The 27,220-nt window shown below is 44.4% G+C and overlaps 1 protein-coding gene across 7 annotated transcripts in view; it reads right to left on the minus strand.

Annotated features, from left to right (window-relative positions):
• Window positions 1-600: 600 nt before the first annotated feature.
• FLNB (filamin B) overlaps window positions 601-27,220 on the minus strand; it is an 88,201-nt gene continuing 61,581 nt past the window's right edge. For 3 of the 7 annotated variants that reach the window (XM_085590532.1, XM_085590537.1, XM_085590536.1), the window contains 25 exons: window positions 26,890-27,063; window positions 26,351-26,513; window positions 25,802-25,962; window positions 24,969-25,136; window positions 23,407-23,530; window positions 22,999-23,155; window positions 21,243-21,432; window positions 19,193-19,440; window positions 17,382-17,456; window positions 16,573-16,675; window positions 15,535-15,675; window positions 13,889-14,017; window positions 13,236-13,409; window positions 12,924-13,082; window positions 12,349-12,552; window positions 11,623-11,775; window positions 11,188-11,310; window positions 10,389-10,655; window positions 10,011-10,148; window positions 9,805-9,920; window positions 7,926-8,058; window positions 6,742-6,918; window positions 4,153-4,371; window positions 3,022-3,225; window positions 601-2,319 (listed from right to left, as the gene is read on the minus strand). In XM_085590532.1, coding sequence (XP_085446658.1) covers window positions 2,132-2,319; window positions 3,022-3,225; window positions 4,153-4,371; window positions 6,742-6,918; window positions 7,926-8,058; window positions 9,805-9,920; window positions 10,011-10,148; window positions 10,389-10,655; window positions 11,188-11,310; window positions 11,623-11,775; window positions 12,349-12,552; window positions 12,924-13,082; window positions 13,236-13,409; window positions 13,889-14,017; window positions 15,535-15,675; window positions 16,573-16,675; window positions 17,382-17,456; window positions 19,193-19,440; window positions 21,243-21,432; window positions 22,999-23,155; window positions 23,407-23,530; window positions 24,969-25,136; window positions 25,802-25,962; window positions 26,351-26,513; window positions 26,890-27,063 — 4,088 coding nt within the window. In that variant the 3' untranslated portion in view covers window positions 601-2,131. Of the gene's footprint in view, window positions 2,320-3,021; window positions 3,226-4,152; window positions 4,372-6,741; window positions 6,919-7,925; window positions 8,059-9,804; window positions 9,921-10,010; window positions 10,149-10,388; window positions 10,656-11,187; window positions 11,311-11,622; window positions 11,776-12,348; window positions 12,553-12,923; window positions 13,083-13,235; window positions 13,410-13,888; window positions 14,018-15,534; window positions 15,676-16,572; window positions 16,676-17,381; window positions 17,457-19,192; window positions 19,441-21,242; window positions 21,433-22,998; window positions 23,156-23,406; window positions 23,531-24,326; window positions 24,417-24,968; window positions 25,137-25,801; window positions 25,963-26,350; window positions 26,514-26,889; window positions 27,064-27,220 lie in introns of all 7 variants that reach the window. The other 4 variants (XM_021532436.2, XM_085590533.1, XM_085590534.1 and 1 more) reach the window with 4 other exon arrangements.

Consider the following 27,220-nt stretch of genomic DNA (forward strand, 5'->3'; position numbering starts at 1 on the left):
AATGTGATAAGCTTGTGGTAGGAAAGTCCTTGGCAGCCACTGCATCTCAGGTTTCATGGGGGCTTTCAGCAGGAGAGTGTTTGGGAAAACATCTGCTGGTTTCCATGGCTGTGCCTGGAGGTGCTGGCCCCAGGTGCAGGGAGACACCTCCAGCAAACAACCCCAGGGATCCCGGGGGAGCAGGGGGTGTGGGAGGCTCCGGGATCACAGCCCAGGTGGCAGCTCCAGGGACACAGCACTGCCCCCGTGCCCAGGGTCTGCACAGGGGTGAACCAGCACAGCTGGATAATGCTCCATCCACACTGTGCCCACTGCACCCTGCACATTTACGCATGCCTTAAAGTTCTGCCATTTTGTTTTCAGGAAGAAAAAAGGTTTCAGGGAGAAAAAAGTTAATGGTGTTGAGGTTCTGCCCAAATTTTCATGGCTACCTGCATGGTCCATAGGCTATTTGGTCTGCCTGAAGCTGCTGTGTGGTGTAGTTTCAGTCTGAACTTTACTGACTACATATGAAAAGAATCCGATGTTGTTTTTAACATGCACATTTTAATGAAGCAAACATTTCTATTTAATAAGTTATAAGATACAATTTTACAATCCTGCATTTTATTCCAGTTTATTTTGTTTTTACTTTCTAGTTTACAATGTAGTGAGCATTTCACATTAAGGCACTAAAAAAGCACAGTAAAAAAAACCCCAACCTTCCTTTTTCCCCAGTAATTGTATTGGAGAGCAGTACATCCACACATAATTACAGAACCGTGAGCATGAACTTCTCCCAAAGGAACAGTGACATGTCAACAGGTTTTCAACAAATCCTACCTTCTCCAAACTGCAGAGTTTGAGCTCATCAGGAGAGTTTACTAAAGCCTCAGAAGCTGACAGCAATTCAGATATGCACCTGGGAAGTTGTATGGAGTAATCCGGGACAAACAGACAAGTTAAAAGGAAGTTTCCACTCCCTAACCCTCAGCAGCAATGCCTGTTGCAGCAAAAGGGGATTTCAGGGGAGATGAGTTTGCTTCAGGCACGTCCTTGGACTGAGATACAATAAACCATCTTGCACCAAAGAGGGGTTTGTTCATTGATACTGCTATTGTTGGTATTGCTATTACTGGTAACTTCACAGCCCCACCCTGTGTCCCACGGCAGATGTGGGTCCCTTCCCAGGATGGCTTCTTTGCCTCATCTCAGACACTGGCCTGGCCTGCAGCCTCCAGGGGAACCAATGGTCATCCTCTCAACACATCTTGGTGCTCTGGACTGCAGTGACTCTGGATCACACATGTGACAGCCATGCCTGGCTTAGCAAGTTCAGGGGCTTTACTTAACCCAGCCAACCCAGGGCTTGTTCTTAAATCAAAAAGAGTGTGGGGGGGTTACCTGTAAAGTTGAAGAAACATCACCAGCATCCCAAGCTCATTAAAAACCGCATTACTAGCATTATGGTCAAAAAGCTATCTGTCTCTAGAGTTACAAAGCGTTAACATAGAGAGGCTGAAAGCTTACAGGAAGTAATTTTCAATCTGCTTTTGGTTTGCTATAAAAGATAAACTTTTTCTAAATGTAAACCATTGGCAAAGCATTTTCAAAAACATTTTAAATTTGAGTGGTAAAGCTACTTTTAATAGCTTTTTATAATGTTAAGCATTAAAATTGATCAAGTATACAAAGGCACCTACTATAGTACCAGTTTTACCTCATTTCTTTACAGAAAAGAATTTGAACTGGGGACAGCCCAAGTCATATTCCATAACTAAAATGTAGTCTCCAGTCAAATAAAATCAGTAGTTAAGATACCCAATTACAAAGACAAATTCCAGTTTTCAATCAACATCTAAAGTCTTTAACATCCGCAAGGGAAATTAGTGTCTAGTCATCCACATGATTCTCCAAACATTAACAGTGACCCGGACAGTACTACAAAGGTACAATTTGAAGAGATATTAAATAAATTGACATTAGGTTGGTAAGTAGGATAGAAGTGAAATGCTTGTAAAAACAGTTAGAATTTATGTCTGACTATTGAAATGTGAGCCGTGTCTATCTAGAAATTGCATTTTGCAACACGACTGCACCCAGTACAACTCTACATCTGAACTGCGAATGCAGAGAGCACCTGACAGCGCGTCTATGGAACGGTGACGTGGAAGGGACTCCCAGGAATGTGCTCGTCACCCCACTTCACTGCCAGCACATAGTCCCCCCTCTCCTTGACAACATAAGTGACATTGTACTGATGGCTGCCCAAATGCTTGATGGACACCTCTTCACATGGTATTGTAGGTCCGTGGACACCAACTAACAGCATGTTGGAACCTATAGCAAAACAAATTGTTAATATCCTTGAGCTTAAACAAGGCTGTGGTTGCATCGTAATATATTGGCTCTGTAACACATGGACTTTGTTATTTTAATTCACAGAGTGGTAGCTGAGCTATACCTCAGATTAATTTGGTATAAGAAGGAATTTTATATTAAAAAGCTTTCAACCTCATAGAGTTGAGGGTTTATCTGTGCTATTTGCCAGACCTGACAGGTTACCACTAAGCAGAGCACAGGAGCCATCAGTGCTGCTTGTGAAAACAAGCTGGTATTGCTTTACAAGTACTTCATCAGAAGTTAACAGCAGGGGCCAGTGGACACAGCTGGCCTATAATCCACCCACCACAGAGCTCCCAGATGGTGATGATGATGAGCATCAAAAGGTAACAGGAACACCGTGCATTACATGCTACAATGCACCACAAGGGTTGCTTAAGTTCAGCAACCTGTTTGTTCTCATGCCATAATCCTGTGGTTCTTTCAGGTGCACCTGGCTCAGACAAAGACATTTGGAGAGGAACTTTATGGCCTCTGTATTAGGACTGACTTGGTGAGCACAGTATAATATTTACCATTTTTCTTTAGTACCAGATATTTAACTCAAGCTCCGAATTTTAACTCTGAAAGTTGGTTTAGGGGAAAAATGCTCAGCTAAACCACCGACCCTGAACACCCATCTGGTCCCTGTATCCATACCTGCTTTGCTGCAATCCACAGAGAAGGAGCTTTTCTGACCCACAAAAGCCTTTGAGAGTCCTGCTCCCCGGGAAACCACTTTGCTGGCATCCGAGGTGGATTTGGGAATGGCGCTATAGCAAGTTTCAGTCGATGACCTTGTCACTGACTCTACCAGGATGGAAGAGGTTTCGTTGGCACTGCCTGGACTAACGAGTCGCTGCCCTGGAAACAGAAAAGGTTTCTGACATTCAGATTTGCCCCATCTGAAAGGCATTCAGAAGGAGGTTTCAAAACCCTCCTAATGACTAGCATGCATTCTGCATCCAAAATGCATTTTTGGAGAGGAGCAATTTCCTACTTGGATTTTTAAGCTGACATCTTCCAGCACTGCTGGCAACAATCCCATCCCAGAGCCCTCAAGTGGCTGAAGGACCACAGGAACTTCAGGATTCATTAAGCAAAGCAGGTTGCTTAAGAAGAGTTAATTGTGCTCCAATCACCAAATGCCAAAAATGACTTGAGTTGGCAGAAAAGCAGGTGCAATTTTGCAATAACCCATTTTGAAAGCAGAGCATGTCCCAGCCTGGGGGAGCGCAGTTCTTGCCACCCTCTCCCGAGAACATCACCACAAGAGGGTTTCACAAGCTCAGGGGGAGGAGTAGAGATGAGCTTCAGCCTGTGCTTAAACACAGTGCTGGAGAGAGAACAAGCTTCCTAAACCAGCCTTTCTGACTTCACCTAGGAGCCTCCCAGACACTACTGATCTTTGACTAGGCGATACCTGCACCAAAATGAGAGGCAACACATACAGGTGAGCAGATTTCAGGCTTTGAGCGTGGGGGGAAATGGGTAAATAAGTCATATTTCCCTGCAACCCATGCAAGACCCTAGCACTAGATCAGCACTTAATATTACCCCATAAAGCCATTTTATGGCCCATCACTAAGTCAAGCTGCCAAGCTCTGTGACTACTGCTTTTGTAGCTGCTTCTGAGACCCCTCATCTAGGCTTTGGAGTGACAGGGAGAGATGTTTTGCTTCTCATGGTTTTGGGCATCTAGACCAGAACACCACATTGTCTCGGGAGGATTTTTTTGCTGAATGACATGACCTACTTCAGGCACAGAGTAAATACTAGTTAGCTTTTTACCTGTAACCTTTGCCTTGAAAGGGCTGCCCACTATGTGGTTAGGTCCACCATATTTAACTCCAATTAAATAGTTTCCTGGAGCCATGGGTGTGTACATGACTTTGTAACCTTCTGGAGTTTCCTGGCAGTCCATTTTCACCTTTGATGGCCCTTCAATTGTAACAGAGAGGGTACCTGGACCAGCCTTGGTCGTGTTAATGAAAAACTCCGACTGCAGTCCTAGAAAGACGGAGCACAGTGAGACACACTCTTCCTCACACCCGACGTTACACACGCAGCCTCAGGCATTAAAAACGGGGTAATTTGGCACAAGATCAGTCTGTCAAGGGCTGCAGGCAGGGAGGGACACCACATCCACCCCAACAGCCTTGCTCAGGCCAGCCCCCAATGGAGTTCTGCACCCCTGGCAGCTTCCCCAGCTTCATCCTGCTCCCTCCTCCAGTTAGGCTATGTGACTGTGTGGGAGAAGGGGTCATGAGAGCCCTTCAGGACTCAAGTGGAAGTAATTTGGTATCAAAAAACTGGCTTAGAGAGAAAACGAGCTTTTCTGCTGGGCATCAGAGTCCACACCCACACAGCTCCAGCATGGCTAAGTTTGGGAGAGCTCAGAGCTGTCTCGCTGCCTGGACTGCAAATCAGCAGTGAAGAGCCCACAAGAAAGCAGGAAGGACAAGGGGCAGGAGATGGCCTGGAGGAGATGTGTGTTTGAACTGCTCGGCAACAGCACTCCAAGCAGTTTATGGAAACAAAAGCTTGTTTAATTATAGCATCTGGTTAACACAGCTGAATTATTGCTGCTAATACTAAGCCAATGACAATGCCAGCAACACAAGAAAAAATTAAGTAAGGCTTTCAGCCCCCAAATAATTTACTGTCAGACTCTGGCCTCAAGTATTTATGCTCTTTGGGCTGTTGCATGAGACACTATTGAGGAGGAATAAAGTGCTCAGACACACTCAAAACCAGGATGGCCATGGGAAAGTTTACTGCTGCTGCGATGGGAGCACTGATGGGAGCACGAAGACGTGGGAATAAACTCGGGAGAAGTTTCTAGCCTCCCCACAAAAGAGATTGCTGTGTCGCAATGCTGGAAGAGCCCAGCTCCCACAGAGGATTGAGCCATTTTCCAGTGCTCCAGCAGCCCATCCCCCTGGCAGCACTGGCCCAGGAGGCCAGGCATCAGCCCACAATGCCCTGCTTGGATGGAGAGAAGTTAATTCTCAAAGCCAGCAAGCTTCATAGCTGCTCGCTGAGCGTTCTTGCTGCAGGGGCACGGCTCTTTCCTGTGGCCCAGATGAAGGCTCGCATTGTTGGAGGCTGCAGACGCTCAGCCCTCCCAGGGGGATGGTTCAGGTGCTCAGCCACTGAAACCCCTACACTGGGGCATTGTTCTGAAACGCTGCTCAGCAGCTCCCAGGGCACTGCGCTTTTGGCAGCGGCCAGGACTCAACAACGGGGCACAGAGCAGCTTTGCTGAAATTTAACAGTCTGTTTGGATTAAAAACAACCCCAAGCACTTTTATAGATTAAGAAATATTCCCCTGTCCCTGATGCATCACTGGCTGGTATTAATGAGTGCTTTTGTTTCCACCTATTAAAGGAACTCAAGCTACATCTTTATTTTATAGAGTGTATCTGCATGTTTCCAAAACCAACTGCTTGGTTCCTCCAGAACAGCAGAAGCTTTAACTGAATAACTGCCGTATTTTTTTTTTCCACAGGGAGAAAAAAGGTATGAGATGGAATCCACAGGAGACAGCAGTGGATAGGACAAAACAAACTAGCTATTCCCTTACACTACAAAAGGAGAGAAAAATAATCATTTTACTCTGCTATTTACCTGTGTGTGGCCTGAGCAAGAACACAAATAAATCAAAGTGCATATCCTGGAATGTTTTCGTACTAAGGCCACAAATCATAGAAATGAAAAAACAAACCCTAAACCCTACATTCTTGACTTGAAAACTATCAGATGAGGCAGCCACAGCAGACAACGAGGTGCCAGATTTCCAAGAAGAGACTGTTCACACTGCATCTGGAGCATGAATAGCAACTACCAACAGAACAACCCACCTCCTCCCTAGGGTTTACATATCCTACTGCATTTCACTTGAGATTTCTTATGAGGTGCAAGCACCAAAGGGAAGCTAACACCCTCATACCCATTTAATAAATACAAGATAAACAAGATTCCTTCATCTCTAGACAGGCAACTCAGATATTGTGTTCATGTGTGGAAGGGAGCCAGAGCACCTCTGGAGCTCGAGGGAACATTGACGTGGAGCTAAGCTAACTACCAGAACTGTAGCCCAGCTGCTAACCAGCAGTTCAGTGAATGCATGTTGCAGTTGCTGATTTACAAAACTTTTTTAAGTGTGTTAAGGCTCAGTATAGGCTGCAGACTTGTGAGTGATGGTTATAAGACATGAGGAACATGCTAGAAAGCAAAATTAGCCTGCACTCAAGTCAGCAGAGAATGTGGGTTAGTTCAGCTGCCTTAGCAGGTGAAGTCATGTAAAAGTACGTGTAGGAACAGGTTCTGTACGTCTCAAAGGCCAAGTGCAAGCAGGTGTGCAGGAGAAGGGTTACCCGTGGTGCCGCTCTCCAGGCCGGATCCGTAGGCTGTGACAAGGGCAGGGTTGCCCGCCTGGCCGGGCTCGCCCACGCGCACTTTGAAAGGGCTGCCCACCACGTGGCTCCCGTTGAACTTCACATCGATGGTGTGGATGCCGTTCTCGTGGGGGATGAACCGAACGGCGTATTTATCTGCAGCAGAGAAGGGGCTCTTCTGACAAACCAGAGGCAACAACCCAACCATAAACCACCAGTTAAACCCAACGCAGGGCTCGTTAGCAATCCAAGCTTTTGAAATCCTTTGACATATTTTGGCCCCAGTTTAAGTAACTCAGCTACATGAGCTGCTAAACTTGTATTTAAGCAGGAAAATGCTGTATTTATCACAGAAGGTTTTACAGCTTGTGTTTTCACCTTGTTCACTAGGACCTGATCTCAACTGTCATCTAGTCTGAGGATTATTTACCTCACTCATGCACTGAACATGAAAACTGAATCACAGCCCAATATGTTGGCAGCTGAGGGAGCCGTGTGTAGAAGAAAAGCAGCTGGTCAGAGCAAGCCAAATCTTACCAGCAAGCTGTGTGCTGCTCTGACACCACACCTTTATCTAATGAAGTAATTTAGCAATTTGCTGATATTTCACATTTTTGATTGTGTGTTAACTCAGAGGTGGGACTGATCTCCCCCAGCTGAACAGCTGCTGCTTGTTCATAGTACAGACCATAACTCATACAAACTTCAAGTGAAAAAGAAAAGCTCATTGCTGAAACAGGTGTTGAGCTTTCTGTAGTGTTTGCTTATAGACAGCTTCCTTGACATTTCATGTGAGGGAGTGAGTGTGAGTTAAAAATAAACTATTAGTCAAAGATCGAAGCATAGCTTTGAGAAATAAACTTCTTCTCTGGTTAAATTCAACAACCACATCATATTTCATTTATTACTAATGTCACTGTACCTTCACTGGCAAGCCAAGACTTAAATACTTCTATCTTACACAAGCTGGGGCTCAGTCAGTTCATGGAAAAATATGGAAATAAGCCAGATTTAACAGCTCTTGACACCAAAAAGTCATTTTCCAAGCAACATGCTCATCCTTGGGACACACTATTCATAAGCCAAAGGAACCAAATTCCTTATATGGCAGCAAGTGCTTTGGAGGTCATGCAATTGTTGTATCATCATCAAGCTGTGCTCACCTGGCTCCAGCTCAGACACATGGCACTCTTCGACAGCTCCGGAGGGGCTGTGGACTTTAGCATCAATCTTGCCCTTTGCCCCGTTCAGCCTTATAGCAAAGGATGCTGGCTGATTAACTTTTAATCCAGACTCCTGAGAATGCAACAGTCAGATTATCAAATTCAAACTTTTGTTTCAGACAGCACAAGATTTGTGGCAGGGAAATAACCACTTCAGCATGAGGGTTTCTTGATTTTAACAAAAGGCACAAAGTTGTGACTTGCATTAACTCTCAAATCAGATGCTCTCTCCCTCTGAGGGGGTGGCTGATAGTGGAGTCACCCAGGCTGGCTAGGCTGACTTTTCCCATGGTAACAGACTGTTTTTGGAAGCCAGACAATTGCACCACATCAAAGAGAGGCAGGTTTACAATATTAGTCACCCATTATCACTGAGGTCAGTCCTTGGTATTCAGGCACTTGATTTAAAAGATGCTTAAGCTATAGCTCCATTTTCAGCCCATTCATTCATTCCAGATTCATTCAGAGAAAAGCCTCTGATAATCCAAATGTCTGAAAGAGTAATATGCATGTTTATATTTGCCACAAGAGGCTGCATTTAGAATGCCACCACAAGACGTCTCAAACATGAGAAAATAATTTAAAACACAAAACCAGATGTTGTGGTGCTGTCAGGCCATTGGTGGAAGGCAAGGCAGCAGTAATATCTCACATTTAACATACTTTACCTCATTTTGTTTTCAACTAAATCCTGAAGAGGGAAATAAATGCAACTGAGTAGAACTGGGATACAATGTATAAACAAGTCCCTGATGTGGGTTTAGTGGAGACTGATGCTGCACAATGGACTCTGTTACAGAATACTCAGCTTTATCTGCCTCTCCAGGACTTAACTGAAGTGAGTATTCCTGTCAAAGAGTCTTTAAATGAAACACAAGGCAAACATCAATACCACAGTGACTAATTAACGCCCTTGTAACTCCTGGGTAGAAGAGATACTACCAGACCAGCCTGTCATGGTTCATTTACACAGCTGAGGTGGAGAATTCCTGCAGCCTGGGCAAACTCCTGGGGATCACAGCTGGGATGTAACCAAAAAAAGCCTTAACTGAAGTACTAATCATCACTCAAGGAGGACTGAGATACAGTATGTTTAGACACAGATTCTCAGTCTCACATCCAAGCTTCTGGCTTTGTAGACTTTAGTCAGGCCTTTAATGTTACTTGTATTTTAATGCCTGTAACCACACACATACACAAATTACATGGTGAAGTTACAAGATGAGCCCAGACCAGCTACAAAGCTGTGATTCACTCCGAGATTCACTATCTTTCATGAATCATCTGAGCTGTGACTCTGTGGTTTTGTGGCATCAGCCAGAGCAAATCTGTACCCTGACCTCATCCTGGGGCCACCTCTGTCTGCCTGGCCAGGCTGCAGTGATGTCCCAGCCATGCAGCCCTGTGCTACCTCACCCATGGAAATGCAGCTCTTCATGCACGTGCCAAATGAGTAACTTGGTACCAGCACGATCACTGGTGGTTCACCTCTAAGCTTCAGTTCTCCTTGTCCTTCCCCTAATGGCATGGGAAACATGTTTTAGCTCCTCCAATGCTATTTCTGGAGTTTCTTATTCCTAATTCCCAGGTATTATCACTTGTAACAGTCTCAGTTGAGCCTTCTGCCTTTGAACTCCGGCTAGCCAGAGTTACCCAGGGGCCAGCTGCCAAAAAGCTCTGGCTGCAAGCTGAGCTTGAAAACAAGCACCAACCAAGACAAGGCTATTACTTAGAAGAAAGGACAACCATTTTGGTTTTGGAGAACAAGGACGAAATCAGTCTCTGTGGTAAGTTGTACAGATGTTTCCTTATGTCTCACCTGAAGACTAGTGACAGTGAGCCTGCGAGCATCATCGGAGGGGGCGATGACAGGAACCAGGTAGGGGCTTTCAGGAATGTGCTCATCATTGAACTTTATGGACACCTCATAGTTGCCTGCAGAGAGAAGAGAAGCAGTGAGTGTTATTAGTTTCTTTGAAAGTCGCAATCAGTGTTGTTTCCATGTGATTTGGTCTCAGTACATACCCGGCTCTTGAACTATATATGATGCACCACAAGATCCATCTTTATGGTCATCAAAGGTGATTTCTGCTTTACTTGGGCCTTCTACAGCAATAGAGAGCCCTCCAGCTCCAGCTTCCCGTGTCCATATGCTGAACTCAGCTGTTGAAGCACATAAGAGCACACACACAGAGTAAGTTTGCTGCTGCTGCTGGGCTGCAGCTTCCTCCTAAGAGACTGTAAAGTTCCCCACTTGAGCATATTTGAAGACTAGTAGCTCATCCCATCATCCCGGGAGATACTGCTTAGCAGTTTCTCCAGAAGGCTCCTGTTAGCCAAAAGACTGCACTGCAGAACCTGCACACAGCAGATTCTGGAGCCCACTGAGAGCAGAGCACTCACCTGGAACACCTGTCTCTCCACGCTCCAGCCCCGGGCCTCCAGCTCTCACTTTATGGGCTCCTCCCTCGCCCAGTGGACCCACGGTGAACTGGAAGGGGCTGCCTGGCACCGGCTGCCCTTTGTATTTGACATCCACAGTGTGGACCCCCATTTCTTGTGGCACAAAGCGGACACAGTAGGTGTTTTTGTCACACTCTACAATTTCGGCATCAAAGTTTCTCCCAGAGGGACTGGTTACCTGAGCTGTCATATCAGCACAATCAATTTCTAGCAAGAGATAAAAAAATGCAGATTAGAAAGTGACAAAGGGTTTTGGAAGAAGGACCTGAGCTTATGTGATTACCCAGTACAAATAGCAGAAGAGGGACACAGCTATCTGTGTGCTTCTGGCCAGCTGCAGCTTCCCAGGTGCTACAGAGGCACATGAATTGGCTGGTAAGTGCAGCCAGCTAAGCCTGGACTACATGATTCACAGTTTCCAGACAGCAGTACAAACATTTAACAGCCAATATTATCTTAAAACCCTGGAGCTAAAGTGAGATTTGCAGCCCATTCTCCAGCCTGCTGTACACAGACTAAATTAAATTAAGGCCTCACCAGTATTTATTTCTCCATGTGTTGATCATGGTTATGCTTATTTTTAATTGTTTGAAAATAAACATTACCAATGTTTCTTCTATAAGCTATGTTAATATGAGGATGTCCTTACAAAACTGAAGTTTGTATTTTCCCTTTCTCAAGTACCCCATGCTATACAAGTACAAGCTGTGGTTTTGGGGATAAGGATGTTGCTGCTTACCTGGGATTTTTAGGTTCAGATCACATATGCTTCCTACTGTTGCAACAGAAGGAGCCCGTCTTGTTCGTGTGATGCTTTCCTTAACTCTTCCTTCACCACTTATCTTCACACTAAATGGGCTGCCTGTAAGTATCACAGCAAGTCATAGCTCCTTTGCTTATTACACACACCACTGAGGGCAGAAATGAAAGCTTCCTCTGACTTGTAGGGAATCATAGGGGAACTTTTATACCCAGCTAACAGTCAGGCCCAAGTCAAGTACATGCACATAACCAGAACAGTTTTGGATGCTTGCTGCCCAGGGAGAACCTCATCAAACCCTGGGACATATAATCCAAGCCAGATCACACAGCCCACCCACAGTTCCAGAGCACTGGTCAGCCAAATAAGACTTCTGTTGTACCAATCAAAAATTTGCCCAATGCTTCTACTTACCTGGAATATGTTCATCTGCAAATTTAGTGGACACAATGTACACACCAGGTACAGTTGGAAAATAGGACACTTTGCAAGTTCCATCTTCTAGATCTTCAGTTTGGATCTCTACCTTGCTGGGTCCTTCAACTGCCAGTGAGATCCCACCATAACCTACAAAATAGATAAGTTAGCCTCAGATTTCCAAAGCTCTACTCTAAATCTTACATAAAATAGTCCGAACCCATAGCAGGTGCTAGTTGGTGGGTTTGTATCATAATGGGCATACGGGAGTTGCATGATGCCTTAATGGCATTTCTGTACTCCTAATCAGTCAGAGGCATAGCATGCACTCAGCTCCTAAAATTCTCTGATTCTATCCATTTTTCTTTCCATAATGTTGAAAAGTTATCTACCGAGCTAAAATATTATCCAAAGCTTCACATTAACAGGGAAATAAGCCTCTTCCTCATTTCCTTCTTGCAATACCAAATGATACTAGAGCCAGCACCACCTCAGTGACAGTCACTGTTAGCTGTAACAAAGACATGTGCCAGGACCTTACAAAGCATATTCTAAGTTAATAGCACTGTCTGTGGTTAATAAATGCAGCAATGACAGTGCTTAATGGCCACTGCTGCTTTGCAGCTTGTGGCCTCATGGTTGAACACTGAGGGAGGCAGTACTCTCGTGTAGAGTCAATATACATCTCATAGCATCTCATGCTCCCTTTGTGAGGAAACTAACCAGCATCTCTTGTGTCTACAATGAAGTCACACATTTCAAAGGTTCGTCCTTCTACCAAGCCACGTCCAAAAACTCTTGCCCGTCTGGCATCCCCGATCTCAGACTGGACCACCATGATTGTTACAGGGCTGTTTGGTACATGGCTCCCATTTTTCTTGATGCTAACCAGATGTTCTCCTACTTCCCGTGGAATGAATGAGATGCCTACAAAGCAGAGAAATGTGAGAAATTTATTCAGTTTTTATTCATGTTATACTTGATTTAAATGCCTTAATCACATCAAGAAATTAAATACTGGAAGAGCAGTCTCTTTACTCATGTTGAAGTGTTGCTCTCAAGTGGAACACAAGGCCATATATGTTGACAAAACCCACTTCAATTGCAACCTGGCACGTCACATGCAACTTAAGACAAGAGGCCACTCTTCATACTTTTCTGTCTTTGGACAACTATAGCAAACACTATCAACTACTTGGTTTGACAACACTCTACTGGGAAGGAGCACAGAAGTCAGTCATTTTACAAAGCAAAGCAAACTGGAGTAAAGACTATCACAGTAATGTCTCAGATCTTACCAATGTGGTTATTGGGCAGCCTCTTCAGAAGACAAGGCTCATCACGACCAGATGGGGCTTTAATGCTTGCTGTTAGGAGACTGAGATCAGTCTCATTGATATCCAACATGAAGTCAGCAGCAGAACCAAGCTTAACCTGAGACCGTCGTCTGTTATCATCTGAATACATAAAGAGAAACAAATCACAAAACATTACAAGGTTAAGCACAGAACAAGTCAGAGGACTTCAAATTCCTGCCACAAACCAGGTTTCCCATGCTATCAGAGGTTAATTTTTAATATGAAGCATTTCCAGAAGTTTAAACTTTATACCTGTGATCTTGGCTGTGAATGGACTGCCCGGAATGTGTTTGTCATTGTATTTTACCAGGATGCTGTAGTTCCCAGGTAGTGTAGGGAGGTACGTGACTGTGCATGTCCCATCTTTGTTATCAATGCAACTGATCTCTGCTTTTGAAGGTCCTTCAATAGCCAAGTCCAGCCCACCTAGGAAAAAAATTAGTTTCGCTTCTGTAAATCTTTATGAACACCAGGTCTAAATATTTGGTCCAAAGAGAAATATCCAGTACCTGGTACTGAAAACAGAGTTTAAATGTGTGTTTTCAAAGGATAGCAGCAAAACCAGCTCAGACCAACCCACTAAAAGGCCACAGTTCTATTCAGTCTTTAGATTTACCAAACAGTGATTCCACACCCAGTCATCATCCCCTAGATTTAAGCTGCTTTCAGTTTATTTTTAATCAAACAAATAATTTGCACTCAGTACCACAGGGTACATCTACTGCTCTCAGGAAGTTATAATACACCAATTTTTACTGCCAATTACAGCCTGATATTTGCATAGGTCATTTTTGTCACATCAGAGATTCATAGTTGGACAGATGAATGTAAATCAAAGCCAATGCACATTACACTACCAAGAAGTTCCTCATTTAGGGTAGGATGGGTTCAAAGAACTGACTTACCCTCTCCTGCATCTTCTGTGACAATGGTGAAAGTTGCTGGTTTATTAGCAATCCCATAAATGAGGCCAGGCCCATAAGCAGACACACTACCACTGTTGGGGTAATTGACATAGAACTGCAGAGGGCTCTCTAAAGGGGAAAAAATCCAAAAAGAAGCACTTTTAAGGATGAGTGGTCTGGACTACAAGAACTGATACCCATGCTCCTGAATGCTCTTCTCATGACATGGTATCCGAAAAACCTTACTGTGACTGTAATGCACTTAAAAACCAAATAAGCCACCGTTTCCATCCTCAAAAGACACTTTTCCACAATTTGTGTCACATTCAGTAATGGATGAGTTACTCTAGTTATTCAGAGATAAGCTTAAATGATGTTGGAAAGGGTCTTGTTCACGGCAAGTTTATTTTTAGCACATTAAATCAGAACATGACTCAGAAGCAGGCTTTCAGTTCAGTCACTGATTCTGAATTTTGGTAGCCCAGAATTAGGAACTAGCACAGCACATTGTCTGACTCAATGAACCTGAAAGAGCAAATTTGAAGGGTATCCAAAAATGTATTTGCCAGCCTCAGATTAGCTAAGCCAGTGCACAAGAACAAAAAGTACAGCCACTAACAACCAATAATGGTTTCAGAAAAAGGCACAGATAGCTCTTCAGTCTAAAGTTAGATTTTGCAGCTGAGAAAGTAAAAAGTTTGATTCATGATAACCTTCAAGAAAGAAACATTATGGCATATCATCTTTCTATCCCAGCACAGGAATGGTCTTAGTGAGCCAATACAGCAGACAGGTCAGCACCTGTGGGGGTGCTGTATCTATGAAGTGCTGAAGAGACTGAAGCAGCACTATGCATCACATCATTGAGCCCCCTACTTCAGCCTAAGTTATCTGTGTTTCTGTAGAAACAGAACCAGCAGTTCCTCTCAGGCAGTGCTGAAGGTATTTTGTCTCATAACTACACATCCCTGTATAGGTCTGCCCCTTTCCACCCAGCCCCCCAAAGCCAGGATGCCTGGAGAACCACAGGGCAGCCACAGCCTCCAAGAGAGGCAGTGCTTTCACTGGGGAGTTGGTGAAACAAGGACAAAAGAGAAATGGAATTAAATGCAGTGGTTTCTGTTTGTTAAGAAGTAGCCAGGAAGAAAGAAAAATTACAGCATAATATGCATGTGTGTTTTATTTTATTGCAATCAGATGGAAAGAGTAACTATAGTATTTCAACCAATCAGTTCTCCCCACAATTTTGAGATTTTTTGCCAATGCAGTTTTAAGGATAAACACACACTGTAACCAGTAGTTTTGCTGAGCATCATGGCAGTAAATCTCAACCTGAAAAACTAGTAGTTAGAAAATTGTATGTTTCTTCTTCATAATAAAATGCCACAAAAGCTAGTTTCCCCAAAACCAAAATCCATTTTAAGCCTGGCTGGTACTATTAAACCACAACAGAAGCTCATATGTGCTGGCACTTACTCCTTTGCTTTAGTTTTCTCTGCTTACAGAGAAAGGGCCGTTGAATGGTAAAATATCCTGGGCAGATCTTTCCACAACATGTATGACTCAGCTACAGACCCTCACCAGGGAGCAGATGCATCAGCAGGACTCTGCACTCAGATTTGCGTTGTCTGCTTTGTCAGACTTACCTGGGATGTGATTTCCCATGTATTTTATGTGCATTTCATGGAGCCCAACCTCAGTAGGAGCATATTTCACTGTTACTGTGCCATCTTTATTATCCACAATATCTGGTGTATCCATCTTTCCAGAGGGCATGTGTACTTCACCTACAAAAGGCCACCATGGGAGTTACAGAAGGAGAGGCTGCCTGCTTCCCCTCTCCCACCCACAGAGAATTGTCTAGCCATTTTAAAAAAGCATTTTAAATTGTTAAATTCCTTACCCACAGGCACAAATAGGAGACTAATGGGAACACTAACCAGACATGTTTTCTGCTTAAGCTACATGAATACAAGGAAGTGGTAGACATCTGGCAAACAGTCCTGTGACCTTACAAACTCTACAGGCAGGGCTGTTTGCTGCAGTCATGGAGCTTTTCACAGCAAGCTGCATAAAAAGCACTGATCTACCTCATAGCAAGATGCTCCCTCTTCTGTTGCACTTTTGAAAAGGAAAGTTTTCCCGTTTCTCAAGCTGTGACAGGCCAGCTTGAAGAGTTGGGATTGCTGAGCTAAAGGGCAGAGGGGACACAGGCCTTGTGTACAGGAGCTTAGTGCAACCAGGGTGCCACTGGAGCGATGCTCTCAGCTGCCAGACCTGTAGAACAAGGGTCACCTGCTTTGGAGAAGGTATGTGTAACAGGAATGCAGAATTCACTGCTTTATAGCATCTGCAGAAAAGAAATAATGGAGCTTATCAAGGATGCATGTAGCTGCTCCAGAAGGGAAAAAGCATCAACAGACCCTGAAGTGCAGTAGCTCGCAGCCTAGCAATGAAGGCCACAGAAACACATCAAGAATCCCCTCACTTAATTCAAACCATTGAAGGGGTATATCCTACTCATCCTCAGTGGGTGCCACTCAACGTGAAATTAAACAGCTATATTGCTGGCAGGATACAAACCGCCCACACACACTGTGGTCTAGACCACCCAGTCTGCTAGCTGCAAATGGATAAACACACTAACAAAAAGCATAAATCTCCCTGAGAGGCACTCCAGGTACCTGTTATTTCTCCTTTCCTTACAGCAAATGGGATAACCATATCAAAGGGCCTGAACCCCATGCCGTTCATGTCTCCAACGGGGACATAAGCTTCTTCTGTAACCTAAAGCAAGCAAAAAGATGTGTCACTTCAAAAGTGCTGGTAGAACCAGATGAGCACTGAGCAACTCCACTGCAAGCACAAGCAGAAGAGAGTGTGCGGTGATTATTGCAGCCAGCCAAAGACTGGGCTCCACCAGAGCAGTGTCCGGCCAAGCTCTCCTTTACAACACCATACCGCAGAGCAGAGCAAATCAAACACGGCGTGGATGGAAGACATGCTGGAAAAAAGTAAGAGATAAAAATGGAACACAAAGGGATGGAAGACAATATAGTGCACACAAGACCCAAAGTGACTCCATCTGAAAGGATTTAGTTGCTTAAGGCCTGGAAGAGAAAGTGATTTTTAAATGGGGCAGAATGATTGCAACACAAAATGGACAAAAGGAACAAGTTTCACAATACGAATCTGAACTCAAGACACTGTGATTTTACTGGGAAAACAAAGCAGTGCTCTCAGGGTGCTTTTGCCAACAGCAGACATTTCAGAAGTGGAAGCTGTGGGCGCAATGATCCTCTTCATGTTTACATGAGTTTATTTGGAGACTCCCTTCAAGCAGCAAAGAAAAAACAAGGTCTGGATCCCAAGAACAATTGATGAAACAGAAAGAATGAACACAATGACCAGAGAGATCAAGCAGTCCCAAGAAGCAGGCTGTCATCTGAAATGGAACACAGATGGGGAGCTGAAAAATGTAAAAATTGTGTACCCAAGGGCGGAATCCGGGCGGGGAAGCGCCCACTGGCTCCTGCGACTGTGCGGCGACATCATCTGCATCTACAGCCTGGGCAGGGGTAGAGGCAGGTTAGTTGTTATTACATGTTATTCTGGCATGGAGGCATTCCCACCTTCCACAGTTCAGAACACACTGCTCCTTCCAGTTCAACACCTTCCTCCCACTGCGTAGCCCCCTCCCAGTCCTCTTGCCATAGCAAAGACTCAGATCCAGTCAGGGAAGCTGGGAAACTGCCCTTATCTGTAGGCACTGGAGGAAGCCACCAGTGGCACAACGAAGGGACAAAGCCAGTACGTGCCATTGTTGCATGCTGTGCCTGAACACTGGTGGAACTGAGTATCAGAGTTGCTTTCTTATGGGACTGATGCAGTGCAGGAAGGGAAAGGTTTAAACCTAAGATGAGAGTCCTTGAGTGCTTTGCAGCACGACATGCCAGCTGGGAGGCAGGGTAGATGGCTGCTGAGGGAAGGCTGCTCTGGTTCGTGCACTTGGGTGAATGACCCAGTCCACGTCCAGCCATAACAGCAAAGCCTTTCTTCTGATTCACAGCTGGGACTGCATCGTCAAGACACCAAATGCATTTTCCCTTGGCACAGCCACTCTTCTCACCAGGTGTGTCAGGAGCATGACTTGCAAATTCCCATCTCTCCCATTAAGTCAACACAAGTGGCTGGGACTGACACCCACGCAGGCGGCTCCCCCAGACTCAGCCATCTCTGCCCCTCCTGCCCATTTACACTGCTGCAAACCACCCTAATGAAATAACCCACTGGAAACTTCTGCATGGATGGACTCCACTAAGAAAACCAATGCAAAATAGAAATGCTGCTGTTTCAGTGTTCTCTGTCCCCAGCTGAGACACCCAAGTCAAACACAATGTAACAGTCAGCTAGGAAGTGGGAATTTTGGCTGGCCAGGATTGGGCTCCCTGACCTCAGGAGGCATTTCCTGTGGTGAACCTTGAGCAGTGACCAAGGCAGTAGTTTCTCTCAAGGAAATCTTCAGCTACCCACAGCAATCTTCCAGGATGACAGGCAGGAAGAGCCAGAGTTGCTGACCCCAGGGACTCAGCTGCAAGCTCCAGCAAGACTCAGTACAAGCACAGTCCTGTGATTTCAGGGACCAAGATGCACTAGAGGCTGCTTGGGCTGAGATTACAAGACTGAGAATTGTTTTGCCAATGCAGAGAGATGTTCTTCACAAGAAGAGCTTCTATGAGCCCTGAGAGGCACCTACTTTGCTTTATAGGGGACTGGGGTATTGTTTGCTAAATGTGGAGTACTGCACATAGAAAGGAAGATAATTAGAAGGAGGGGGAATTTGGCTATAACAGTTTAACTAGCACTTAAAAATTATTTTTAAGTGTGAGCTAACAGTCTGCTTCCCTGGGATCTGTCAGCACACCATTCCTTATTTTGGGATCAACTTAAAAAGTGAGAGCTAGAGAAGGCAGAGCACTGTATCTGACAATGACCAACAAAAGTAGTTGTAGAAGCTGATTACCACCACCCTTACATCATTTAGAAAAAGAACTACATGGCCAGGAAATGAAAACCTAATTTCTTCAGAAAAGCCAAGTCATCATCCTCTGATGGTTTCTATCCCACTTCACTTAACTCTATTGCCTGCTCAAAGTAAGCTCTGCAAGGAACAAGGATTCATTAGCTCCTGCTAGCCTAATAAATATCTGAACAAACATTTACACACAGAGTTAACCTATTGCTAAATAAAACATGGCAGCAGGGATTTGAGTGGGAGGTACTTCTGGAGCAGAACTGGCTTACCATGACAGTGAAAGGACTGTTGGGAATGTCCACCCCACCAAAGCGGACATAAATCACATAGGTTCCTGGTTTGGCAGCAGTGTAGAAGATATCGTAAGTCCCGTCCTCATTTTCAACAACATCTGCTTCAGCTTCTGTCCCATCTGGCGTGAGGACGGTACACGTCACTTTTCCCTTCCCTGCTGATTTGGCGTCTACCACAAAACCAACCTCCTCACCAGTCTTCACAGTGGGTGCAATTCCAGGACCTACAAGGCAATTTTAATTACAAAAAGTGTTCATAAGACAGTTTTCCCAGGCAGATCGCCTGTGAAGTGCCTGGGGAGTATGGCACCAAGACACTGGTCCCAGGAAACCACAGATGTGGTTTTGGGAGCAGATGTACAACAAGGGACATTTGTAAAACTGGTCAGCACAGTGGTATGCTAGAGCTGGCTACCAGTTCTCCTTCTCCTCTGCAATCAGAGAGGCTGGATGGGAACAGAGAGGAAAAAAGCTAAGTTTGAAGAAAGTAATGCCTTAACCCATACTCTTATCATCCTACTCCTTTATGCAGAGCCAAAGGCACTTTCTTCTGCCAGCAACTCGGCTGTACCGCTTTAACATAAACCTCCTTGTGTAAGCAGCTATAAAAGGCCACAGTAGCAGCCATGGCCACATTTTCTCCACCATTATCCACATATGATTTTCCACTGTTCTGCCACACATCCCAAAAAAAGAACATCGTGCAGCAATGCCAAAATTGTAACAATCAGATCTAGCTTGAAGAACACTGTGTTTAAATGAGAACTATTATGTCTTATTTGCAGTAGTACATATTGAATACTCCTGCTTCTGACCCTCATTTGTTACCAGGTAAATGGCTCATTTTGAACTGGCAACGAACCTGCTGGTTTAATACATTGGCAGTATTCCAGCACTTACTCCTACGGTGATTGTATTTCAGCTTTACAGCACTGAATCAGAAGCACTTCTTGGAAATGGGAAATTTTAGCTGGCATCTGGCAGTAATCTCCATCTCAGTTACTTTCAATAGTTCATGACTTGAGTTATTTTGAAGAGTATCAGATTTACACATTAAGGGATCTTTTAAACAAATTTTGAGGCAAAGAGGATATCTCTTTTTTCTTCCATTGTGTCAGGAATGTATTTTTGTTTAAAACAACTTGATAGCAGCTAGTTCATGGACAGGCTTCAGGTGCACTCTAACTGCACAATGCCCAGCTCCAGCACAATGCCCACACACTCTCACAGGTCAACAACAACAGATAAGGTTTCCCTGTTCAATTTGGCCTTGCCTAGTTTATTTATTTATTCTATAATCAAGGGACTTAATGTTCAGTGGTATTGTTGTAACTAGTTCCTGTCACTTCTGCTCCCTGCCACAGCCTCCTGGGAGGTGGGAGCACGCTACAGTGACCAGTCCAAAGCCACCTATCCTTAAAACCTGTGTGCTCCTACAGCAAAAAATCTGGAGTCCCCTACACCAAGACAATGATTTTTTTTTTTAGTCATAGTAATTATCTTATCTTTAGGTTCTCTCCTTCTCAAAATCCTGGTCAGACCTAGGTCAATCTGGACCAGACAGAAAAGCAGCAGAAAATTCCACCAATAACACCTAGCCTGAATAGGCTTTGCACATGACCAGCTACTTACATTCTCAGAGTTAATTCTGTTGTAGCTTGCAATGAAAAATTCTTGGAATGCTCACTGTGCAAGGAACATGATGCAGTGGACACACACATATGTGCTATTTTTAAATCAACCTCACTGATGTTCTCAGCTAGATTTAATGATGCCAAAATAAGCATCAGACAATTGCATCTAGCTGTTTATAACATCCCAGGCAGTCTGACAGATTTTGCAAGAGATCCCTGCTCACCCACAGGGTGGACACTTCTTTATATTTAGGAACACTCCTTCTGTAAGAGCAGCCAGACTACACAAGTCTCCAAGCATGTCTTCTACACCCATCACATCTACTGTACCATGCTCAGAAGGCAGCTTTACACCCAGAACAAACAACAGCAAAGAGGAGTCGAACACTTACCTGTGGCCAAACACTTGCTGGCATCCCCAGCTGGAGATGCCCGGATCCTATAGGGGGAGGCCGGGATATCATCTCCACCGTACTTAACGCCAATCGTATAGCGACCAGTTTTGTCAGGGACGTAGGTGACCGTGTAAGTGCCATCCTTGTTGTCATGAATGTCCACTCTCTTGGGTTTGCCCTCTTGGTCCTGGGGAATGAAAACCACAAGATTTAAGCACTATGAAGGTTTTGAATTTCCTTAGCTGGACATCAAATCTGTTCACAATCACACTTAGGTGGTTTCAAACAGATACAGAACTGCAGCTTTTTGAAGTTTAAAGATATTTTGCTCAAAGACTTTGTAACAAAAACAGAGTATTAGGAGCAGAAAGATATCAGACCACTATAAAATAATCACTACTATAATTAACTAATCTTTGGTTGATATGAGAATGTTTATAAGATCAGCAAGGCATTTTAATGAACTTTACATTAATTGTAAGAAGTTCGTGCTTTACTGTCATAGTGCTGTTGGAAATGAAGAACGCTTCCCTGTTCCCTGAGGCACAAATGGGCAGTCACACTGTGCAGCTCTGTCCTGAGTAAGCACTAGGTAGCCTTGGGCAGGTGCTCCCTGAAAGGTCTGAGGGCAGGGGGAAGCATTACTGGAGTCTGCTGTCAACCCCCCTGCATCAGGGATCCAGCTGCTGGCACACTGCAAAGTCTACAGTTAAAAACAGGACTATGCAGCCCCTTCAACTACCTTTTCTCATCAGCTGCAAAGCACAAAGTATTTTAGAAAGTCTTCCAAGCCTGTTTATAGGGAATCACATGTTGTCTCAATTTTGTATTTTATGACTTAATGCTGCCTGGGGTACAGTATAAGCTGCAAAGGACTTGAGATATTAGGTACAGCACGAAAGAGCTTACTTCTTTCAGGAAGGCTTGTGAAACTTTTGATGTTCAACAGCTCAGAATAAGGAGCAAACATGCTGCCAGAAGGATCACCTAATGCACTTCTACCATACAGGACTTATGGAACTTGATCTTCAAAGCCCCAGCCAGGCTGGGAGCCCTGATAAGCATTTTGGATCATTTAAGAGCACACTTGCACACCAGAATTAATGGCAACTGCTTTGGTGCATCTGAGCAGGCATTGAGACAGGACAGGAGCAAGAATGCAGAAGGGAAAGTACAACCAGGCATGCCATGACCTAGGCATGCCAGAGCTCAGCTATGTGCTTTATGGTCCACTAACCAGACACCTTTTTGCTGGGGCCACAGAGTCCAGGCACCAGAAACGTCAGAAAGAGTAGTAACAAAGATAAATCAAAACATTCCTGCAGTATCTCCTTAAACAGCTTATGACTTCTGGCAACCTTGAGGGAGACGTGTGGTAATTTATCATAACACGATGCTCAGAGTGGTCATTATCTCATGACCTTGCTGAACACTGCTAGGATTGTCTCCATTTCAAATGCCAGTATTTTCATAATCTTACAAGAAATTACTTATCTCATTCTGGGCATTTGCAGAGTGTAAGGTTAGGCAAGAGCCAAACAGAGCACATCTGATGACTTTAAGACAGAAGTTTCACAAAGGCACTCTCAAATGCAGAGTGCAAGACTTTCCTGTACCAGACCTTAGTGTCCAGTCAGCAGCCCAGTCTCCAGGACATTGGGTATGTTAGAATAAAGCTGTGGACACTTCTGAAAGGAGAGACTCGTGCCTCCTAGAAAACACGTATCCTGTCTTGCTTGGTTTTGTTACTTACCGTGATCTGTACAGCCAGAAGTCCCTGCCCAGCATCCTTAGCATCCACAGCAAACTCCACAGGCAGGCTGGCTAGAATGCCATAGGAACTGAGCCCTGGACCACTCGCTGTCACTTTACTGGCATCGTACGTAGGAAGCACTTTCACCTTGAAGGGACTTAAGGAGCAATTCATTATTTTCCCTCCTCCCGAGTTAATGGCTGATAGCTGCTGCAGTACATGCTGTACAGCGCTCTTACACTGTCTGCTGCAGGTGCAGTAGGATCAAAACACCACTGAACCCTGAAGTCGTGCAAAGAACTGCACTGGTTAAATAGAAAGGACCACAGACAGTCCTTAAATGGTGCTGGGAGAACACCACTAGATTGTTAAATTTTTAGTTCTCAAAATTTTCTCTTTTCACCTTACCTTCGAGGAATCTCTTCATCAGCATATTTGACAGTGATCATGTAGGGTCCCTCCTGCATAGGGGTGTACACCACTGTGTGGGTGCCATCTCCATTGTCTACCACATTAACAGGTCCCACAACTCCTAAAAAAGCAACACATTTTTTTCTCAGCTATGCTATTAAAATACAGTCATTTGCTGCACAAAGCTACAAGATGGACTGCTCATTTATAACATTTTTTTTAATGAAAGCAACAGGCATGGATCAATGATCAGTTTCCCTTATTTTATATTCAAAGCCATTGACTTGAGATAGATTTTTTTATCCACTGCTCTCTGGGCTCCCATCTTCTTGCTGTAAACAAAAGCTAGCATGAGAGAAAAAGAAAGATGAAGAAAGATCTGTCTTTTGGTACAGTCTAGGTCAAGAGCAATTGCTAAAGGTGCATTGAAGATCTTTCAAGACAGAAAATAAGTAATGCTTATAATTGTCTGAACTGTCATTAACAAGATTACTTATTACTGAACTGAGCACAGAACTGAGCTCTAAAGCCAGTTGCTATGTAGCATTCACCAGCTGAGTCTTTCACAATCAGGTGTTTAGAAAGGCAGGCTTGCTGCCTAGGCAAGAACACCCCTGCAAGCTGCCAAAGACCTAAGAAAGCAGGATCAATTATTTCAATTTGCATTAAGCTAAATCTACAACAGATTATGTGACATATCAGTTCAGATCAACACACAAAGCAGTCTACAATTACAAGTTGGCTTTAAAACACAGAAAGGATTAGTAGTAAAGCAAGCACAAAAGAAATGTATATAGCTGCCATGCACAGCCTAAAAGCAACACCATTGGTTCCCACTCCCTCCTGCAGATGATTCTTGCTGTTGCCAACCGGATTTCCAAGAACCAAAACTGCCAGCAGTTAATGAGAGTTCAAACCTGTCTCAGAGTCACCCTTTGGACCACCTTTAAAGAAATCCGAAATTGCTTTCAATGGGGAGCGCCATCCCTGGGAATCCGTCTCATCCGCTAGAATTAAAGAAGTGTTACCTGCAGGGCACCTGCACAGCAAGACCTGACACTCCAGTGGGGGGGCAGCCCTCACCTCCCAGCAAGATGAGACTTGCAGCCAACAGGTGCTTACTGACAAGATACTGTGCCACTGAGACACAGTAGGTTAATGCAAACACCATCAATGCTATCACTTGAAGGGCCTTGCTGTTCTCTGGGGACCACTGAGCAGTTTCACCATGATTCAGAGACTCCTGCAACCCACTGCCCCAGGTTTCCCAAGTCACTGTTCACATGTTAGACTTTGGATTTACTTTTTGATCTCTAAAACTTAACACACAATCGCTCATCAGTGATGGTTACTCCCATCACTTCTCCCAGCCCTGAAGATTAGGCTAAAGCCATCACACTGTCCAAAGCAGCAGTACCTATGACACAGCTCTCCTGTCACAGTATGACGTGGGTCAGCTGCCAAGGGGCAGAGGGAAATGCTCATTCAAGTGACATTGCCACCTTTGCAAGCTGGGCCAGGACCACGTTACCTGCCCAATGGAACACTTTGGTTCTTACCTCTGGGTCCTGTCACCACCACTTCAAGAGGTGCTATTCCTGCCTTGCTGGTGTCCACAGTGAAGGACTGGGGGATTTTGGCTCGAACAGCCGTACCCAGACCTGGTCCTGCTATCTTCACCTTGCTGGGATCCACAACATCCTTCACAGGAACCTTGAAAGGACTGCCTGGAAGTTGACATGGTAAGTGTTAAACACCACAAGGTTAACAGTTACAGAGAACAAAAGGTCGTTTTTCTCTACCTTTCCTTAGACTTTTTTATTACAATCCCTCTGCTGCAGGCAGGAATTACAACCCCCACAGCCTCCACACTATCCCTCTGCCTCTGCAAAACCCAGAAGTGTAATGATGGTGCTTCTACAGTTTCACAGAATTGCTGTCAACCATCTGTGACCTATCTACTTCTCACACCTCAGGAAAAAAAAACAAACATGAAAGAAACCAGAAGTGCAAATGAAGCATCATGGAGGCAATACATTTCCTTGTATCTTACTGTGTTCACTATGTCAACAGAGAATGAAAAAAGGAAACATCCCCTCTTACTGCAGAACAGGATCTTTAACGCATCCACATACCAAAGGACTATTTTCATGACCTAACACACCACTTGTACATAATACCAGTTATTTGTCATGGGTTAGTGTCCCTTTTCCCATTCCACTCATCTGTACCCATCTGAGCAAATGCCACTGCATTTTCTGCCTGAATTCTGAGGAAAAGCAAAAATCACATCAAAATCCCACAGCAAAAGGGAGATGCTGCCAACTGAGAACTCTGAGTCCATAGTTTGACTTCATCCCTCTTCTGAAAGCCACTGAGCAAGAGCTCTTACCAGGAATATGCTCTCCCCCATACGTGATGTTAACATCGTAATCTCCTGGAACATAAGGAATATACTCGGCACTGCAGCTCCCATCCTTGTTATCTTTACAGCTAATTTTAGATTCTGAAGGTCCTTCAACAGTTATTCCAAGGCCACCAATTCCTGCTCCTCTGCAAGATAGAAACACACATTGTTAGAATCACCTGCTTCTAAAGCAGCTTTGTAGCCTTCACATGCTCTGGCTGCATTTTCATCCTTTTTGGAAATGTGGTATCCTGACTTCCAATGTTCAGCCTTCAGCATGCGCTGCCATGCAAAGCTGTGTCAGCATTGCCTCACTCAAATTTTCCTAGAATTTTCTTCTCAGTAACTATCAATCCCCAATGTCAAATGTTTGCAGAGCAGAATGGATGATGAGGTAACACACACAGTCATCAGCTGGACACAGCTTGGCTTTTTTACAAATATTTGTATTGAGTTTAGCATCCTGCATTGCACACACCACTACGCTCCTCCCCCTCCTCAGATATTCCTTCAAGATCAAACAGGCCCCATCACCTGGTGACAACTGAAAAGGCATTGGGCTGATTTGTGAAAGCTTCTGTAAGTCCAGGTCCTTGTGCCTTCACACGTGATGGGTGGCAGCCCTCTGCAACATTCACTCTGAAGGGACTGTTTGGCACAGGCACACCATCATATGTCACGCTGACTGAGTGCGGACCTGTTAAAAAGAGGCAAACATCTCCTGAATTCCCTAAAAATGCTCATGACTTAACATAAATCTACAGGATGCTACAGACTTAAATGTCAGTAGATGGATAAGTTTCCTCTTGCATTTCACACGACTTCACCAGTGTTTTGTAACTGAGATTCCATCTACAAACTGTTCTTCTAAAGGCAAGTTACCAGAAAAGCCAGTTCTTCAAATTAAAATAGAACTACTTCCTGCAGAATTAGCTCCTCTACTGGCAGACCTCTTGCAAAGATGCCAACAAGTTACTGGCAGACCTCAGGGGTTTGCCAAATGAAAGTGGCAGAAGAGCTGCTTGCTCTTGGTTTTCCCCTTTCAAGTAAAAGAAAACAAGCCCCGAGGTTACCCTTTTCAAATGGCGTGTACTCCACTAAATATGTTCCATCCGCGTTGTCTTGGATGAGACAGTCTGTGGGGGAGCCAGATGGGCTTGTGATCTGTGTCCTGATGTGGTCACCACCAGCCTTTGTTAGAGGTCGAGCATCCACAGTGAACTCAGTTGTAGCTTCTCGGAAGACATCTACAGGAAATGTTTTGAAGAGTCACTTCAAGAAGTGCAATATATTCCAACAACAAAACATTTGGTGAAGCAGCATGATAAACAGCTTGTTTGGGAACATGAGACTCCTGTCTGCTCAAGGATCACCATGGAAACACGCACAGCTTTTACAACTTTC

Source organism: Lonchura striata, chromosome 12 (assembly GCF_050655825.1).
Source record: "Lonchura striata isolate lonStrDom1 chromosome 12, ASM5065582v1, whole genome shotgun sequence".
NCBI lineage: Eukaryota > Metazoa > Chordata > Aves > Passeriformes > Estrildidae > Lonchura > Lonchura striata.